Raw genomic sequence first — 17,597 nt, 5'->3', positions numbered from 1 at the left:
CTATCTCATTACCAGTGCACTAAACACGAACAGAAAAGCATCATAAAACACTTGCCCAAGACCGCCACCACCAATAAGAATTGCTCGATCAATATCGACTGTGGTGAAGGAATGAGCGGCTCGAGGAAGTGGTTTTTTTCCTGTGCATTGAGCTGGAATCCAATTCCCTTCAAAAAATGTCTACATTCAATTCAAAATAATTTTACACGTCCCTCACTCTTTCGGATGCAAAACAACCAAACTTCATTGTTCCACCCCTCGTCAGGATATTTTGGATCAGGAATGAAATGAGATCCGTCTGGTATTGGTGAAACAATCGTTGTTCCCCATCCGCCCATCATGACGAGATGTTCGTCTCCTTTCTTCCCTAACACGCATATTCCATGGTTTGATCTCCCGCTGGGCGTTGATTGGTCATTGGAATGGATTCGTTGCCATTCCAACGTCAATCCATCCAATTTGTGAACATCGTTCGAATAGACAGAACGGCCATCAGATGACAAGTACCCACCACCAAATTGATAAATGTCCCGAATTTGGACGACACCGATTCGTGCGTAGAGACATGGCTGAGGAAGGTCAGATGGGCTGTTGGATGTTGCTCGTCGTTCATTCCATTGACTTGTCAACAGATTGAAGCACTCGATCAAATCGGGAAAACACAAGTACTTCTCTCCCGTCGATTCTCTCACCGCTCCTACTCCCCACACAAGCATTTCATCATTGATCACGGCGGCGACGTGTCCAAATCGAGATGACGGACACGCGGATGACATTTTCGAAGAGGAGAAACGGTTTGAGAGAATCGAATCGAGTGCTTCGACCAAAACGTGTCTAAAACAAAGGAAAATGACAGTCGTTCAAACGAAATCGATTGTTGGCATGGCAACGACCTTTGCAAGACGACTCAATCGCGAAGGCGACGACGAAAACGGCTCAAAAACGACAATTACGATGACGAAATCCCGTATTCATTCTCACGTGACTTAGACCACACAAACACATTAATTTGCATTATAAATTAGTCTCTACTCTTCCAACAATACCTAAATACGTTCTATAAAATGACCGGAAGCAAAGAATTCCACATCTGGGCCTAACGAGTAACCACTTCGATTTGAATTATGCATTCCCGTACGGAAAATTTCGTGAGTTCTCATGAGATTCTCACGAGATTTTCACGTGTTCTCATGAAAATCTGTCACGTGAAAAATGGGACATCTCATGAGAACCTAATGAGAATCTCATGAGAATTTCATGAGATTCTTCTCATGAGCTTGGCTTCTCATGAGATTTCAATTTAATATATCTCATGAGGCTACACGCTACTTGTTACTCATGAGTTATTTTACTGCAATCATACCTCCGTTTTTTCCTTTCCTGTCTTCCTCCCGTTAATTAAGGTTCCACCTGTAGATAATAGTGTCCTGCTCCCTCCGTCTCCTTTGCTTCATAAAACTAAATAGCCCAAAGGAATATAAATAGCTAAAAATGTAAAGTACGTATCTGATAAATTTTGGTTTCCATGAAATGTCCTTTATAGTTCATGCCCTGTATAGTTCTTCCTCCAATGATTCACTTTTTCCTGCTGTTCTGTTCTTGTCTTCCTTCCGTCAACGTTGACCCCTTAGCCATGCAATACAGTATATACAGTAGCTGCCTGCATTTTCCGTCTCCCTTGCTTCAATTAAAACTAAAAAGCCCAAAAAGAAAAAAAAAACGCTAAAAATTCAAACTACTTATCTGATAAAATTCTTTTCCATGAAATAACTTTAAACTGTAGTTCCTCCACCAATCATTTTATTCTTAATTCTTTCTCCCACTACAAAAAAAACACATTTTGTCAACGCACGTATATACCTATAACAAACCAGCATCAAAACGGTTAAAAGCGGAAATGTTGCCTAATAACTCCCTAATCTAGGTGTAAAATTGAAGCTCGCTATATTAATTAATTGCGTTTCATGAGAGAGAGAGAGAGAGCAGTTGTTAGAAGAGGAGGAGCTCGTGTGATCTGTCTTTCGAACACAGTGACACACATCCTCTTTGAAACAGCTAGCCTCTCTAACATAAACTCTGTTTTGCATCGCAGAGAGAAGTGCTAGACCTACCTGTATGCCATAAGAGCCTCGATCATCTATGACTTCCTCCTCTTGCGCTTACTCCCATAAAACGAAACAAAGCGAGCTGCAATTTTACACGAAGATTAAGGTGTTATTTAGCTTTACATTTCCGCTTTTAATTAACCGTTTTTATGGCAGTCTGTCTCAGGGCATAAACGCCTGTTCCAAACCTGATGTGTTCGATCGAAGCACCTTCCATTACCATTGCTGGCCGTATAGCGTCGACTCGACTTAGCCGATCGCGCAGATCTAAACAAAAGTCCAAAGTCAACATGATTCGCCCCGTTTAGAAACGATATCGTTTGCCAAAATTTTTCGAAACGCGAAATTGTCTAAGAAAGACTCGATAACACTGCGGACGGTGGGAAAAAATCTATAAACGTTTAACTCGGGTCCCGCACTTCGTAAAGCGTCGGAAAAGTCATTTCGATCGATATCGCGCGCGACGCGCGATCGAAAAATCCGTTTGGAGCAAATCTTACCGTTCGATAGGTTGCGAAAGAGATTGAAACGATTCGAAATAATCCCAAAAGCCATTTTTGACGCCCCGCGACGGTCGAAAAGTGAACGAAAACGTTGAAAAACCATTCATTGATGGTGTCTAGACCACGTGACACAATCGCGCTACCCTATCACCCAAAGACCTCCGCTCCTAAAGTGACTGATAGGTAATCTCTGCATACGTGTACAATTTACTTATAAATTACACAAGCTCTGCACACGACGTTCTTTTTCGTGAAAGCGCTCTTATGTTTGCGGTAAATCGATTGAACGGCACAAAAATATTCCGAATGCATTTTTCTCTTCTCTGTTTACTTTTTTTGCATCTCGATCTTACCAATTACCTTCCGGGAGACGATACAGAAGCGTCTCTCGGGCGGCTATACATGTGGCGTCTTGTTCGTCTATTTGACCGTGCACATAAAGAGTCATGAGAATATGTACAAGAACTCGTGAGATTAGGTGAAAACTCATGAGAGAGTACTTTTCTCATGGCAACTCGTGAGATTAGCTGTAGCTCATGAAAGCACATGAGATTTCGTGAGGTTCTCATGATCTCCTCATGACTCATGCGTGTCTCATGATCTCTCATGTGCCTGTCATGAGTGTCTCATGATATCTCATGTGCCTGCCATGAGAACTCATGACATCTCATGATTACTCGCGAGAGATAATGAGAAATCATGAGAACTCACGACATTTTCGTACGTGAATTTCGTCCAATAACTTCAATTCGAGCCTTTCAAATGACGGCCGATACTGTGGACGACAGTTCCAGCACTGTTTCATCACTTTCCTCAATTCCGACCGGCACAGCTAAATAATAACATTAATTTTTTAATTAATTTATTGATGTTCTCACTCTAAATATTTCTGGTCTAAGTCCATCGTGTACTTGCTGTATAAACAGTGGCTCGTGCTTAACTTCTTTATAGGGCGGATGCTGACACAGAGATATGACCTCCCACATAAAAATTCCAAAACTCGACACATCCGACATCGACGAGCATTCAAGCATAGGAGGAAAAGTCTCAGGCGCCGTCCATTGAAGCGGAACAGCGTGAAGATGCTATCGAAAGAAAAAGAGAAATAATTTTTCAAGAATATGAGGATTTTTATTTTAATTTATACTGCGTCGCATGATCCGCAGACGGCTTTTCGTGCAAAACCAAAGTCTGTGATCTGACAGCTTTCATCATCTGTTACAGAGACAACACGAGAAGATACAATGTAGAGACCAGAGACTTATTTCACGTCTGTCTTTCTCTAATACTAACTTACTCTTAAAATGCATAGCTTATTTTCTAGATAAATCAAATGTTCATAAGCATGTGCAGTAATTGAGACAGGGAAAATTTTCTCCCACTGCTACACTCCTAAAATACCCTTCTTCAACTGAAACATATCTAATATCTATTCTTTTTGACCTTGGCAAAAAATTGCTTTACTGAACAGTTTTTGAAATACTCTGTTATTATCATTGGTTCTCGTGTAGCTGGTGATAAGCGAAAGAGTGTCGTTTTAATTAATAAGTAATTAATAAAATTATTTTTCTTGAAAACTCTTAGCATTGAATTTATAGGCAGAATTGCAGCTAGTTTCAATTTTTGCCTACTCTCAGTTATAAAAGTAGAGGAAGGAACTCTTACTTTCAGTGATCGACGTTCTGGAGTCTTGGAAGCGTTGCGACGCATTGTTTCGTTTATGCCGTTTCTTTTGACACTTTTGACTGACTCGAAGCGTTCTTTCTTTTAATGTTTTAGACAGGTAATACATTTATCTCATGGTTCTAAATGTTTCAAATTTTCTGTTAACAGAGAAAGTAGTTTTGTTCAACTTCATTATTTAATTTTGATGTACATATTATTAGCGCTGACTCAGGTGCTCAAGATTGTCTCTACCGCTTTTTGACACAATGTGCTTGAGAAAGTAAATTTGTTTTGAATTGTTACGCGCGCCCACAAAGACTGTTAACCAGATCAATGAGAACAGAGACTATCCAATTACCATCGAGTTGCTTGTAAATGTTTCCCACCGCGACTATGAGGGCAAATGCGCTTCGACTCCTCGGGAGTCCATATAGCTTGTGATAGCTATGTAATAATGTTACACCAGAACAAACACATTAAGATTAAAGACGACTATTGAGAAGAGAGTTCGAAATAACGGAACATTTTCAAATACATTTTTACTCTGTTTGATATCGTCCTTAAGATCCAATAGATTTACGAGCCACAACAGCACTGGTCAACGATTAGTACAATCGGTTTTGTAACTTTTACCTTTTTGGACACAGTTTTTCACAGGACAGACTTATTCTTCTCTTTCGTCTGAATCCTTCTCGCTTTAGAACAGCACAGTTGGTTCATAGAAACCTTCAGCTTTCTCTCCATCTACTCGGTGTGGCACTCACTCCATTGACCTTCTAGTCCAACACGAACATGAGTCAAAGTCAACATGAAGAGCTCCATTACAGAACAGCTATAGAAATAGAAGAAAATCTTCCTTTCTGTCGTTTTTTTTATGTTGTTTAGGTGTTTAGAAAGGTGCACGTGCACTCTAGATGGCACCACTGTCACCATTCAGCAATAGCTACATTCCTGTGCAAAAAAAAAAATGATAAATCTGCCTTTCCACCTTCAGGCATTCAACTTACGCTCAGCGTGTATAGTATTGATCTGCGCTATAACACGTTCGATATAGAGCTATTCGCCGCTAAGTCGATGCGTGGTCGCGTGAGTGTCGTCGACGAAGAAATTTAAATAGGGATGCGACTGTCAGTTTTCGGCTTTCACTAAACGCTTTCACTCTGCAAATCTCAAATTCATCCTATGAGGCGAATGAAAAGAAATCGAAAAGCCGACTTCAGTTCAACAGAAAGCGTCCGAATTCGCTCCCATCGCGGTGTTTTCGGCGTTCTCACTCGGTTTTTCTCGCCGTTGAAACGTCGAAAGGAGTGTAAACTCTTCCCGAATGAGCAGTTGATATCACGCCGGTTTCTTCTTGCCCTCCCGGATATCGATTGTTCTTCCACACAGTCCTAGCGAAACGTGTCCTCACCCAAAGTCGATAGGCTCTCCGTGACAGCCTAAAACTGTTACTCGCTGCTTCGACGACGAAGTACTTAACGATCGATCTCTGTGCCGATGATCGAAAAGTGTATGCATGCAGGTAGTAGACCTAAGAAGTCAGCCAGACAATATTAGATTTTTCTATAGGGTCCATACACATGAACCTAAGTTACTGAACCTAATTTACAAGACCGCCTATTTCTGCCTCCGTCTTCTTTGAAGCTCTTCATGTTTTCTTCGACGTTGTAGTCATAAGGAACTAAAACATCAATTGACGTCTAGACCTTGAAGAAACTCGGTCGGTTCTTGCCGTCTGAAGCCCAGCATTTTTAAAATTATTTTGGCATTTGTCCGCCTCTGGATCGACAGTCGTAATGGTCGATTTACCGGGTGCGCATTCGCCCCTCGTTGTCCTGGCTGCTCTTTTTCCTACGATTCACGTTAATTGCAACTATACTCATGTCACCATTTCGTCAACTTACGAAGTGCAACAGCCGACATCTTGACCTTCGTTCATTACAGTTTCGTAACAACAAGACAAAACTTACGTCACCTCAATTTGCGGACCTGAATACCGCATTCACTTCATGTGAGAGCTACAGTTGCTCTTATCATGTCGGAGCACTCGAAAATCCTAAAAACAGAAGTGCAGCTCGCTAACCCGCAGTGAAAAATGTTTCCGTAAGAATTTCTAGAAACTCTCTACCGCACGCTAGGCGCCAATGGCGAAATCGAAACGTTGGAACATGGAAAACATATGAAAACAAATTGGTCACTACCCGCAACATGCGTACAGAACAACATGCAGACAAGCGTACCACTACTTCTCCTTGTCCGAGCAGAAAACGCAATACAAACAGTAGCCAACTATGGTTGCAGCAATGACGTAGACGACTGCCAGTGCACCGCCAAATACTAGGAAAGTCCAAGTCAGAGCAAGGACAAGCGTGACGATGTCGTTTATCAGCGCCAATGACAGTATCGCCACACCCAAAATAATATTGACAAATAACATTGTGAATGACTCTTTGGTAGATGCCATTTCAAAAGTGAATACGAGAAAAGCAAAAACAGAACACCAGTAGAGTAGGACCAGTAGAATAGCTCTCAGATCGCAGAACGATTTAACAAAACGATTCCAGCAAGAGAATTCTGACGAGTAGTGTCGGTCGTCCAGCATGTCAGCCACTAGACTCTTCGCCTTTCTTTCTTTAACCTTTGAAGCGTAATCGTGGAGATCTGGCGGCAGTTTCTCGTATTCCTCTTTGTCCTCTTTGCTCATGACTCCCTGAAAAAGCAAGACGAAGTACTCTTGAAACCAAAGTACATTTGTGCCAATGAATATTGCTATGCTTAACAGTGGCAAAGCGACGCCAGCTGCTATCATGAACCATGCCTTGTTTGAAACCGTAGGGTCACCGCTCGGCGAGTAATTAGAAGGGCCTTTTAAAGTGCTGTTTACAATAATTCTAAATTCGCCATTGCTTTTGCAGCTTTTGATTGCGTCAATAAGGGAGCAATTTAGATCATTGTCTTCTACTGCTTTAAACCCAATTGCGACAAGTAGAAGTATGTTGAATAGCATGAGAAATACGCTGTGGGCTATCAAACGAGATATGACATTGAAGCAACAAGATTCCCTTGTTCTCTGAAGCTTTCTGATTCTGTTAAAGTTTTCTCGCATCATGTGAATACGGTGAAGGTAAATGTCAAAAAAAGTGAGAAGAAGTCCGATTACGAGAACGACAGACTTTGGGACATCCTTTAGTGCCGAACTTTTGAGTACTGCAACAAAGTCAGAATCATTTAGATTCGCCAAGGAGACAGCAGTCGGGTTGGCCAATTCATCAATCGCTAGAACAGCGTTGTTAGCGTTCCAAACTAAAGCAAATTCGTAGATGTCGCCTATGAGAAGCGGATAGATTAATAAAAACACTACCACTTTCGAAAACAATTCAAAAACTGCACTCCAGCCAGATTTCTGTGCATCTCGAGGATTCGGATTCTCTTCTTCACCTAATTTAGAATACGATGTAAGCTTGATTGATTTACGCGCTGCAAGAAATGTCGAAAAGCAAGAAAGAGCCAGTCCGAAAGCAAGATCAATTGTTGCCAAGCAGAAGAGAATGAGAGTGAACCTACTCTCCTGAAGCTTTGTGATGAAGCCTTTTTCGGACGCTTCAGCTGCATAAACGTAAATGCTTAGAGCAAAAAAACCGATTTCTAGAAGCCTCAGAAGCAGAGTCGTAAGTTTGGCAGGCGGTTTGATAATGGCAAGAGCGTACTTTGCTCCAACCTTGGCAGATTTCTTAAACGATTTACTCACCGGGACTTGCGTACAGCACGATCCCGCTTTAGAGAGACAGCACGACAAAGCTTTCGATTCTAAGCAGAAGCCGCATTTTTCTTTGCAGCAGTTTTTACTTTCGTCGCTGTCGTCTTCTTTTTCTAAGTCCAATATATCGAGAATTAGCTGCTGGCTGCTTACAACGTGCAGAGCTTCTCTCTCTACTTTAGACATCTCTTTTATTTTCTTCTCGATTCTCTGCTGATCGTTGCTGATGATCGAGTCAGACTCCGACTCGGAAGGGGCAAGTGGCGCTAATTCAATCGTCACTGCATCTCTTGAAGGGGGTGACGGAGGAGAAGAAGTCAATTGAAGAGCAGATTCTGCTTCCAAAGTGCTAGCAGTTGGTTCCAAACCACCTGAATCTGAGTCTAAATAAAAGGTGAGAGTTAGTTGAACGGACAAAAATACAAACTATAATACCCTCAGAGCTAGGATTCTCTCCGTTGCTGAGCTGAAATGATTCTTCATTCACTGCTCCGACTAGGATATTCACCTCAAGCTGATCTACGCTGGCTTTCTTAGCAAATTCGTTAGTATCATCTGAATGTGAATCTAAATAAAGTAATTCCGAGTCAAACTCGAGCAGAAATTTAACGTGTAATTCGTACCTTCGACATATTTCTCGCCAATAAACTGACTTTTTCCTTCATCGGCTGCCCCTATTGGAATGCAAACTTCTACCTGTTCCCCGTGGCAAAAATCAACCAGATCGTAGACATTGTTCGTGATGCTGTCATTGCTACTGTACAATGACGTATCAATGTCGGACGGAAGAGGGTCGCATTCAGCATTCGCCTTTTCGCAATCGATGTTAGAATCGTCGCCTTCGTAGCAAGGATTGTCAACACCTACCGAGAGAGCTGGCGCGTAAACATGTATAAAAATCGAAATCAATTTTCTGCAAGTACCGATCGCAACGTTTTCGTCAAAGCCGTTGCTCAGCAACGGATACAAAGAATCCATTTCATCGAGAACAGCTTGATCCGGCGAACAAACATCAAAAGCTTGCTTTCGGTTTCCAGCAAAAGGTCTCGTGCTGGAAAACAAAGGAACTATGTTCAGGTAAAATTAGAACGCTTGTAAAAGGAAAAACACTACGAATTTCTTACTCGACTCTTCTTTGGCGCGTTCAGAAGCCATGAATGCCTTTGAATGCTTTCGTCTAGAATCTCCGTTATTTTCTTGCGGCGTGGGAGCAGCATTGGCCTGTTTAGAATACAAGAATGCCTTTGATGCGTTAAGTCCAGAATCTCCGAAAAGTTCTGGCGCCGTTGGAGTAGCTTTGGCCGGTTTAGAATCCATGTTTGACGCCTTTGGTCCAGAATCGTCGTCATTTTCTTGCAGCGTCGAAGCAGCTCTTGCCTGCTCTCTGTCATTTTCTTGCGGTGTCGGAGCAGCATTGGCCTGTTTAGAATCCAAGAATGCCTTCGATGCGTTAAGTCCAGAATCTCCGAAAAGTTCTGGCAACGTCGGAGCATTTTTGGCGTGTTTAAAACCCATGCTTGACGCGTTTGGTCGAGAATCATCGTCATTTTCTTGCGGCGTGGGAGTAGCATTGGCTTGTTTTGAATACATGAATGCCTTCGATGCGTTAAGTCCAGACTCTCCGAAACGTTCTGGCGTCGTTGGGGTAGCTTTGGCCAGTTTAGAATCCATGTTTGACGTGTTTGGTCCAGAATCGTCGTCATTTTCTTGCGGCGTCGGAGCAGCAGGGTCCTGATTGAAATCCATGAATACCATTGATGCGCTACGTCCAGAATCTCCGTCAGGTTCTGGCGACGTTGAAGCAGCTTTGGCCTGCTTGGAATCCATGTTTGACGAGTTTGTTCGATCATATTCTGATGGCGTCAGAGCAGCTTTGGCGTGTTGAGAATCCATGTTTGAAAAGGTTTGTCCAGACTTGCCGTCATATTCTGGTGGCTCCGGGGAAGCTTTTGCGTGTTCAGAATCCAAGTTTTGTCCAGAATTTTCGTCGATTTCTGGAGACGTCGGAGCAGCTACGGCCTGTTTAGAATCCATGTTTGACAAGTTTTGTCTAGAACTTTCGTCGACTTCTGGAGACTTCGGAGCAGCTTCGGCCTGCTTGACATCCTTGCTTGGCGAGTTTCGTCCAGAATATTTTTCAATTTCTGGCGACGCCGTCGAAGAATCTTCTGCGTGTTGCAAAGCCATATAAGCGTCTGACATGATTTGCCCAGAATCTCCATCATATTTTGGCCGCGGCCGAGCAGCTTTTGCTCTCGACTTGCAAAATTCCTGTTATACAATAGCACGTGAGATTCTCGAGCCAATAACGACCATTAGAGTGGTATAAAACAGTAAATGGGTTATCCCACTCATCGCCTATACTATCTATTCGAGATTAGAGTAGCAGAGTAGCGTTTGAATTCGCGCTTCTGATTGGCTTGCTTGCGATTACGTGCCATGGCATAGGCTAATACACTACTGTACTACTAATGCTAATGCTTGAGGACACGCTTTTATAGCACTCGGGTTGGGTAAAGTCTGTAATTTATCACAACTCTACTAGTAGTACAGTGTCAGCGAGTGAACGCCTTATACATACCTCTGGTGTAATAGGCGAGTTCTCGTCAACAGGCTCACGTGACTAAAAGAAAACGACGTAGTAAACTGCTACAAGTTCACCTGTTTTCTGCCTTACCACTTCAGACGCCTAACAAAAAAACGTTAAAGCTCATTTTAAGAAAAGCTTCCGGTGGTTTTACCATAACGGTGGACTTTCTCCTAACGAGATCTTCTTTGCTGCTACGGATGAGCTCTGACAGTTATATGCTCTATAACAACTGAATTGACATGTGATCAGACAACGGCGGCACGGTCACAAGTAGAATATCCTACAACAGGGCCACGCCGTGCAGCAAAAAAATGCGCATGAGCACAGCGTCGCAATCTCATCCCTTCCCGCCCCCGCTTGTGTATCCGGGACTTTTTATGGATTGAAGCTCTGTTTCTAATACAGTAACTGAAATTATGTTTGGATGCCTATTATAACAAACTTGTCAATTACCGACACAAAATTTAGCGGAAAAGAGAATGGATATATGACCGAGTTTAATTCGCCGAGGTCAAGACGCCACTCTGTTTGATATCGTCCTTAAGATCCAATAGATTTACGAGCTGCAACAGCACTGGTCAACGATTAGTACAATTGGTTTTGTAATTTTTACCTTTTTGGACATGGTTTTGCACAGGACTGACCAAGGAAACTTCTTTGTGGGTTTCTTAGCGACGAGCATCACAACTTCGTCGTAATTGATTTCCGGTTTCAGTTTTGATTTGAGAGCTTGGTCCTTTGTCGCTGCTACTACCACTGGCACATAAAGCAAACGCTCTAGAAACTCAGGACAATAAAATACATGAATGAAATGTTATTGATGACGTGCGCTTACTTCTTATTCTTCTCTTTCGTCTGAATCCTTCTCGCTTTAGAACAGCACATAGAAACCTTCAGCTTTCTTCCATCTACTCGGTGTGGCACTCACTCCATTGACCTTCTAGTCCAACACGAACATGAGTCAAAGTCAACATGAAGAGCTCCATAACAGAACAGCTATAGAAGAAAATCTTCCTTTCCTTCGTGTTTTTGATGTTTTTTAGGTGTTTAGAAAGGTGCACGTGCACTCCAGATGGCACCAGTGTCACCATTCAGCAATAGCTACATTCCTGTGCAAAAAAATAAAAAAAATGATAAATGTGCCTCTCCACCTTCATTTGATCTGCGCTATAATACGTTCGATATAGAGCTATTCGCCGCTAAGTCGATGCGTGGTCGCGTGAGTGTCGTCGACGAAGAAAATAGGGATGCGACTGGCGGTTTTCGGTTTTCACTAAACGCTTTCACTCTGCAAATCTCGAATTCATCCTATGAGGCGAATGAAATAAAGTCGAAAAGCCGGTTAACTCGACTTCTTTCTCAAATTATCCGGGATATGAACAGTTCCACAGAACGCGTCCGAATCCGCTCCCATCGCGGCAATCTTCGGTATTTTCGGCGATCGAATGCGTTCTCACTCGCCGTTTAAACGGCGAAAGGAGTGTAAACTCTTTCCAAATGAGCAAATGACGCTGGTTTTCTCCTGCCGTCCCGGATATCGATTGTTCTTCCACCGTCCTAGCGAAACGTTTCCTCATCCAAAGTCGATAGGCTCTCGGTGGCAGCCTAAAACTGTTACTCGCTGCTTCGACGACGAAGTACTTAACAATCGAGCTCTGTGCCGATGATCAAAAAGAGTATGCATGCAGGTAGTTAGTAGTAAGACCTAAGAAGTCAGCCAGACAATATTAGATTTTTCTATAGGGTCCATACATGAACTTAGAGACATGTAGAGTTCCGCCTATTTGCCTCCGTCTTAAACAAAGTGTTTCCATGATATTTATGTTTTTTATTTGAGCTCAATGGTAAAGTGTTTTTTTTTTATATTTGTTTGTTGATATTCTAATTTGTTTATGTAGGAGTGGATTCAAGTTCATTTGGATGGTCCTCATCATCTTCCCTTAGCTGGTCATTCAACAAGTGCTGTTGGTTTTCCCGGATTAGGACGTTGTGCTATTGTCTTATGGGTAGTGACCAATGACAATAGAATGGTCTCTATTGCTTATTTCATTGTTATAGTAATGACGAATATTTAACATTATTGCTCTAATCGGAATTTTATTTATACAGGTTACGTTGACTCATAAGGTTATACGAACAATATTTCAGTCGACTTCTTCTCTATCGAGGAAAGATGATCTATTTCTTAAATGAATTGAAAACATGGAAACCAGTGACTCTTTTAGAGTTTTTGAAATCTGTTAATTTACCCAAATTTTGATTCATGCAATAAACCGTGTTTGATTAGGTTTTAAATCAGATGGCTTCAAAGGTATTTACAAAACGTCACCATCACGCGTCCCAATGGTATATACATAATCAATACATATATAATTATGGTAATATCACTTGTCATGCAGAGCTTGAAATCTGGTCCGCTTCCGTGTCAAATATCTGATCCATGTGACGCAGAACGGGGAAAGCAACAAGTAACTCGTATCATAGAGAATCGTAATCTAATATTTGTCTCTAGGTATTTCTTTTGGAACCTTCTCTCCAAATTGATTGAGCCCAAATTGCGTACGATGAAACGGACGATTACCTAGGCTTAGGTGGATACGGGGTGGTTTACAAAGCGATACTGAAAAAAGACGAGGAAGAGAATGCGGTTGCTGTCAAAGTTTTTCACATTTTCAAGCGAAAAAGAGAAAATAAGTTACTTTTTATTTATCTTACTTGTAAATTTAACTTTTATATGAAGAGAGTATGAAGAGTTCAAGAAGGAAGCATCCATCCTTCTTCAAATCGCTCCTCATCGTTTCGTCATTGATTTAATTGGACTCTGCACCAACGGCAGGCGCTAGTAACGGCGTTCGTAAGCGGAGGCAACTTGCGCGAGCTCCTCTCTTCTGACGATGAAGCGATTCAAAGGATGGAGGTGAGAATAACGATTGGCAAGCAAATTGCAACTGGCATGGTTCATCTCCACTAGAATCGTCCTCCTGTTATTCGCTACGACTTAAAATCTGATAACGTTTCAGTTGAAAAGAAAGGGGATGACGTCGTGTGCAAGGCGTGTTTCCATATACTATGAGTTGGCAGGTTTATGTACCGTATGTCTTTTTTAGATTTGCGATTTCGGTTTCTCCAAATTGGCTGCTGTGAGCGCAGTGTCGAGCTATCAATCGTCTGGATCGACGCCTCGAGGCACCGCTGCGTACATCGCTCCGGAAGTGTTATGTGGGTGATTTCGACGAAGGAGAATACCTCATTCGCGTCGGATCTGAAGGCGGCTGTCATAGAAGGAGATCATGCAACCCCAAATACCCTATGACTGTCAATCCAGACGCCTACGATTGAAAACGTCATGAATTAATTTAAAAATTCTGGGCTCCAGGCAGCAAAAATCTAGCGAATTTCTGTGATGTCGAGACGTCACTCCTCACGAATACGAAGACATGAAGAGCTCCATAGAAGCACGGATAATAATTATCCGTGATAGAAGACGAGGCAAATAGGCGGAACTTTACATGTCTTGTAGTTCCAGTTCATATATGGACTTGCTGACGCCACGATATGTACGTTCGTCCCTATGGAAAAATCTAATATTGTCTGGCAGACTTCATGTCTACCTGCATGCATACTCTTCATCTGGTGAAGTGCTTCGTCGTCGAAGCAGCGAGTAGCAGTTTTAGGCTCTCATGGAGCGCTTATCGACTTTTGGTGAGAAAACGTTTCACTGGGACGGTGGAAGAACAATCGATATACGGGAGGGCAGGAGAAAACCAGCGTAATTTGCTCCTTCGAGAAGGGTTTACACCCTTTTCGCCGTTTAACGGCGAGAGAAACCGAGTGAGAACGCATTCGGTCGCCGAGAACACCGACGATTGCCGCGACGCGATGGGAGCGAATTCGGTACGCGAACTCGTCTCCGTTGACGTCCCGGATATCTTCTGAAAATGAGAAAGAATTCGGCTTTTCGATTGCTTTTCGCCCGCCTCAGCGGATGCATTCAAGCCCCACAGTGTAAAGGCGTTCAGTGGAGGACGAAAACCGCCAGTCGCTTTGCTATTTCTTCAGCGATCGCGCGACGACACTCGCGCGACCGGCACCATCGACTTAGCGGCGACTAACTCGATCACGGACGTATTTTAGGGCAGTACGAGCTTATTGAACGTGAAGGTGAAGACTGACTACATTTGATTTGAGCCAGAGAGACACATTTATCATTTTTTTTTCCATAGGAACGTAGTGCTGAAATGGTGAGAGCGGTGACATTTCTGCAGAGTGCACGTGCACCTTCCTAAACAGCGTCAAATGAACTAAAAAAGGAGGAATTTCTCCTATTTCTCTATGGCTGTGGAACTCTTCATGCATGTAAATTTACTGCAACTCATGTTCGTGAGGGACTAGAACTTCAATTGAATGAGCGCGACGGCGGGTAGAAAGGTAGAATTAAGGCCGAATGTTGTTGCTAGGAACCAACTGCGCTAGTCTAGGGTGAGGATTCAGAGGAAGAAAAGTATGCAGACGTCATCAGTAATAATTTATTATTTAATTATTTATTTATTGTCTCTTTGCGTTTTTATAGTGTCTGCTTTTTGTGGCAGTGTAGTAGCAGTGACAAAGCACGCAAATCGAAAGTGAAACCGAAAATCGATTACGACGTGTGGAGACGCTTTTTGCTAAGAATGCCTTAGAGGAAGCGATCCTAGCTCAGTCCTGTGGATACCCCAAAAGGTAATTATTAATCTTTGATCATTGCTGTGGTAACTCGTAAATCTATTGGATGTAAATAAAGACGATATCTCACATGGTGTAAATTTGTTTGAAAATACTTATTTATTTACTCCTTTCGTCTCTACAGGCGTCTATAATCTTGATCAATCCGTTCTAGGATAATAAGACTATCACAAGCTCTATGAACTGCGTGGGAATCCTGAAGAATTGGAGCACATGCATTGGTGCTCATGTTCGCGGTGAGGGGACCCTTGATGATCGGGAACGAATTTTTTAACGAATTCTTTACCATTTCTGGTTTTGAATATTGGCTTTCGTGCTTTCTCTTCAAGGAAAATTTCAAAGAGTTGCAGAGCGACATAACGCAGCTAGGCTTTTGCCAATTTTTGCTTCGTTGTAGAGGTGTAATAATTTAATATTGATTTTTTGATTTTTAATTGAGGGTCTAAATTAGGCTCTTCATCATTCGACTACCGTGAGCTCTGTTATAGGCCTCTCCTTATTATAGGGAACCATATGAAGGCTGAGAATTCACGTGGAATGAATGCATTTGCTTTGAGCATTCTTCCCACGCTAAAGAACGTCGAAACGAAAGACAATTCTTGCCCAATACGTTGTATCCGTTTACGTGAGAACATATGATTAGGTAATTGGCACAGTAATTATTTTTATGTTTTTATTAATTATTCCTTTTTTAATTAAGGTGCCGGGACTTTAGCCGCGAGATGTCCACTTCCGCAATCAGCTGCCGTTGCTAATTTTTGAGTAAGTGCAAGGCGATATCAATAACATTAACAATATAGAGTCAGGGGTGGTTTTTTCAGGACTCGAACATCTGAACTTTTCTCAACAGTATACGCAGATGTGGTGGCGAAAAAAGCCTTGAGTAAACTTGAGACTTGCAAGTCTCATTGTTAGCTGACGACACAAAATTGCATGCTGCCTTTTAAATTACGGTGTATTGTGATTCAACAGATGACGCTTTTTGTACTTTACCTATATATGTAGATTCTCTTCGCGATCGTAAAGCACTGCTGTGAGAGGCGTGGCTTGCGTCAGCTGTACGCCAGCTGACGCCCTTGATTGAATGATTACATAAAGGCAACGAACCTCCTCTCGTCATACATAGTCAGCCGTGTTCGATCACGATGACGTCTTACGCTTCCAACTACCAACGCTTCTCGCAGTTCACCCAGCAATCCGATGCCGCGAATTTTCTCGACAACGCTTTGCAGCCGGTTATAGGTGATCGCATTCTCGACTTCGGCTGTGGAACAGGCAACGTGCTCATTGACTTGGCACGTCGGGTTGGCTCCACCGGCTTCGTCGTAGGAATCGATCCGGACGAGGATCGAATCAAAGTGGCGAAACGTCGACTCGACGCCCACGCCGCGCACGCAAACGTCGAAGTCCATCTTGGATCAGTTGACGAGTCTGCGAAATACGCGCCTTACGACGTCATTAACTCGAACCACGTCATGCACTGGATTCTCCCCGAAGAACACGAAAAAATCTTGAGAAGAATCTACGGACAGCTGAGGCCGGGGGGAAGGTTCGGGTTCACGACGATACGAGAATTGACGGGATACATTCGCGACGTATCAGCAACTCAGTACGAAAATTCGTACGACGACTTCCTATCCGCAGTCGGTTGGGCTTACAGGCCGTTGTCCTATTGGGAAAAGCTTCTCACGGACGCGGGGTTCGAAATCGTTTGCAGCGCCGAAGAAGAAAGAGCGTATTTTGTTCCGAACTGCGAAGCTTTGTTGACGTGGTGGGAGTCGACGAGCCTTGGATGCTTCAATGCTGCTCCAGTGATCGAAGACACGGAAGGTGACTACGAGAAACTATTAAAGAAACATAGGTGGAAAAAGGACGAGCCCATTCCCACCAGCGCTATCCACGTCGACGTGGTAGCGAGAAAGCCTTGAGCCAACTGAAAGTATCGTCGATTGTTTGTCAGCTGCAGATCAAATGTCGTGAACTGGGATATTGTGACGCATATCAGATTCGACATAAGTGTGCGTATTGTTGCGATCCGCTATATGTTTGCATGTCATAACTTGGGGCGCATGCGTGGGTCAGTTGGGAAATGTACAAACCTTGCAGACAACCGTATATTTATCGTCGTCCCCAAAGAGTCGCCTAGAGGCCGTGGCAAGGCATCGCGGGGGGATCCTAACAGTATCAGCAAACAATTTTCCTAACTAGGAAAACATTGCAATCATGAAAGTATTTACAGTGTGTAGGTAGGACTG

The 17,597-nt window shown here is 42.8% G+C and overlaps 2 protein-coding genes and 3 long non-coding RNA genes across 11 annotated transcripts; 2 read left to right on the top strand and 3 right to left on the bottom strand.

Annotated features, from left to right (window-relative positions):
• Positions 1-8: 8 nt before the first annotated feature.
• LOC136198826 (uncharacterized) lies at positions 9-1,103 on the bottom strand. The gene is made up of 3 exons (XR_010672879.1): positions 894-1,103; positions 218-834; positions 9-167 (listed from the first exon to the last, which is right to left on the bottom strand). It is a non-coding gene; the product is annotated as an uncharacterized lncRNA (long non-coding RNA).
• A 3,694-nt stretch (positions 1,104-4,797) lies between these two features.
• On the bottom strand, positions 4,798-5,939 carry LOC136199083 (uncharacterized). Its single transcript, XR_010672957.1, has 4 exons — positions 5,874-5,939; positions 5,726-5,804; positions 5,281-5,664; positions 4,798-5,224 (listed from the first exon to the last, which is right to left on the bottom strand). It is a non-coding gene; the product is annotated as an uncharacterized lncRNA (long non-coding RNA).
• A 423-nt stretch (positions 5,940-6,362) lies between these two features.
• LOC136199084 (serine-rich adhesin for platelets-like) lies at positions 6,363-12,148 on the bottom strand. Of its 2 annotated transcripts, none has more exons than XM_065989197.1 (12): positions 11,797-12,148; positions 11,456-11,729; positions 11,234-11,397; positions 11,074-11,183; positions 10,772-11,016; positions 10,708-10,719; positions 10,612-10,653; positions 9,155-10,301; positions 8,954-9,097; positions 8,654-8,893; positions 8,466-8,597; positions 6,363-8,413 (listed from the first exon to the last, which is right to left on the bottom strand). In XM_065989197.1, the coding sequence occupies exons 5-12, from the start codon at positions 10,772-10,774 to the stop codon at positions 6,516-6,518; spliced, it is 3,618 nt and encodes a 1,205-aa protein (XP_065845269.1). In that variant the 5' UTR covers positions 10,775-11,016; positions 11,074-11,183; positions 11,234-11,397; positions 11,456-11,729; positions 11,797-12,148; the 3' UTR covers positions 6,363-6,515. The 2 variants fall into 2 exon arrangements, with proteins under 2 accessions (XP_065845269.1, XP_065845270.1); XM_065989198.1 differs by having other exon boundaries at positions 11,456-11,616.
• LOC136199085 (uncharacterized) lies at positions 11,989-14,219 on the top strand. 2 transcript variants are annotated; one of them, XR_010672959.1, is made up of 10 exons: positions 11,989-12,308; positions 12,364-12,464; positions 12,519-12,677; positions 12,730-12,859; positions 12,908-12,966; positions 13,020-13,088; positions 13,133-13,314; positions 13,361-13,537; positions 13,592-13,672; positions 13,728-14,219. It is a non-coding gene; the product is annotated as an uncharacterized lncRNA (long non-coding RNA). The 2 variants fall into 2 exon arrangements; XR_010672958.1 differs by having other exon boundaries at positions 13,133-13,537.
• A 237-nt stretch (positions 14,220-14,456) lies between these two features.
• Positions 14,457-17,451, top strand: LOC136198831 (carboxy-S-adenosyl-L-methionine synthase-like). 5 transcript variants are annotated; one of them, XM_065988872.1, is made up of 7 exons: positions 14,457-14,781; positions 14,844-15,048; positions 15,099-15,121; positions 15,191-15,339; positions 15,497-15,985; positions 16,043-16,104; positions 16,164-17,451. In XM_065988872.1, the coding sequence occupies exon 7, from the start codon at positions 16,488-16,490 to the stop codon at positions 17,268-17,270; it is 783 nt and encodes a 260-aa protein (XP_065844944.1). In that variant the 5' UTR covers positions 14,457-14,781; positions 14,844-15,048; positions 15,099-15,121; positions 15,191-15,339; positions 15,497-15,985; positions 16,043-16,104; positions 16,164-16,487; the 3' UTR covers positions 17,271-17,451. The 5 variants fall into 5 exon arrangements, with proteins under 5 accessions (XP_065844944.1, XP_065844943.1, XP_065844942.1 ...); XM_065988871.1 differs by having other exon boundaries at positions 15,099-15,138; XM_065988870.1 differs by having other exon boundaries at positions 14,844-15,121; positions 15,497-15,578; positions 15,848-15,985.
• Positions 17,452-17,597: the final 146 nt, after the last annotated feature.

Source organism: Oscarella lobularis, chromosome 20, assembly GCF_947507565.1.
Source record: "Oscarella lobularis chromosome 20, ooOscLobu1.1, whole genome shotgun sequence".
Taxonomy (NCBI): domain Eukaryota; kingdom Metazoa; phylum Porifera; class Homoscleromorpha; order Homosclerophorida; family Oscarellidae; genus Oscarella; species Oscarella lobularis.
This window is presented reverse-complemented; position numbering and strand designations above follow the sequence as displayed.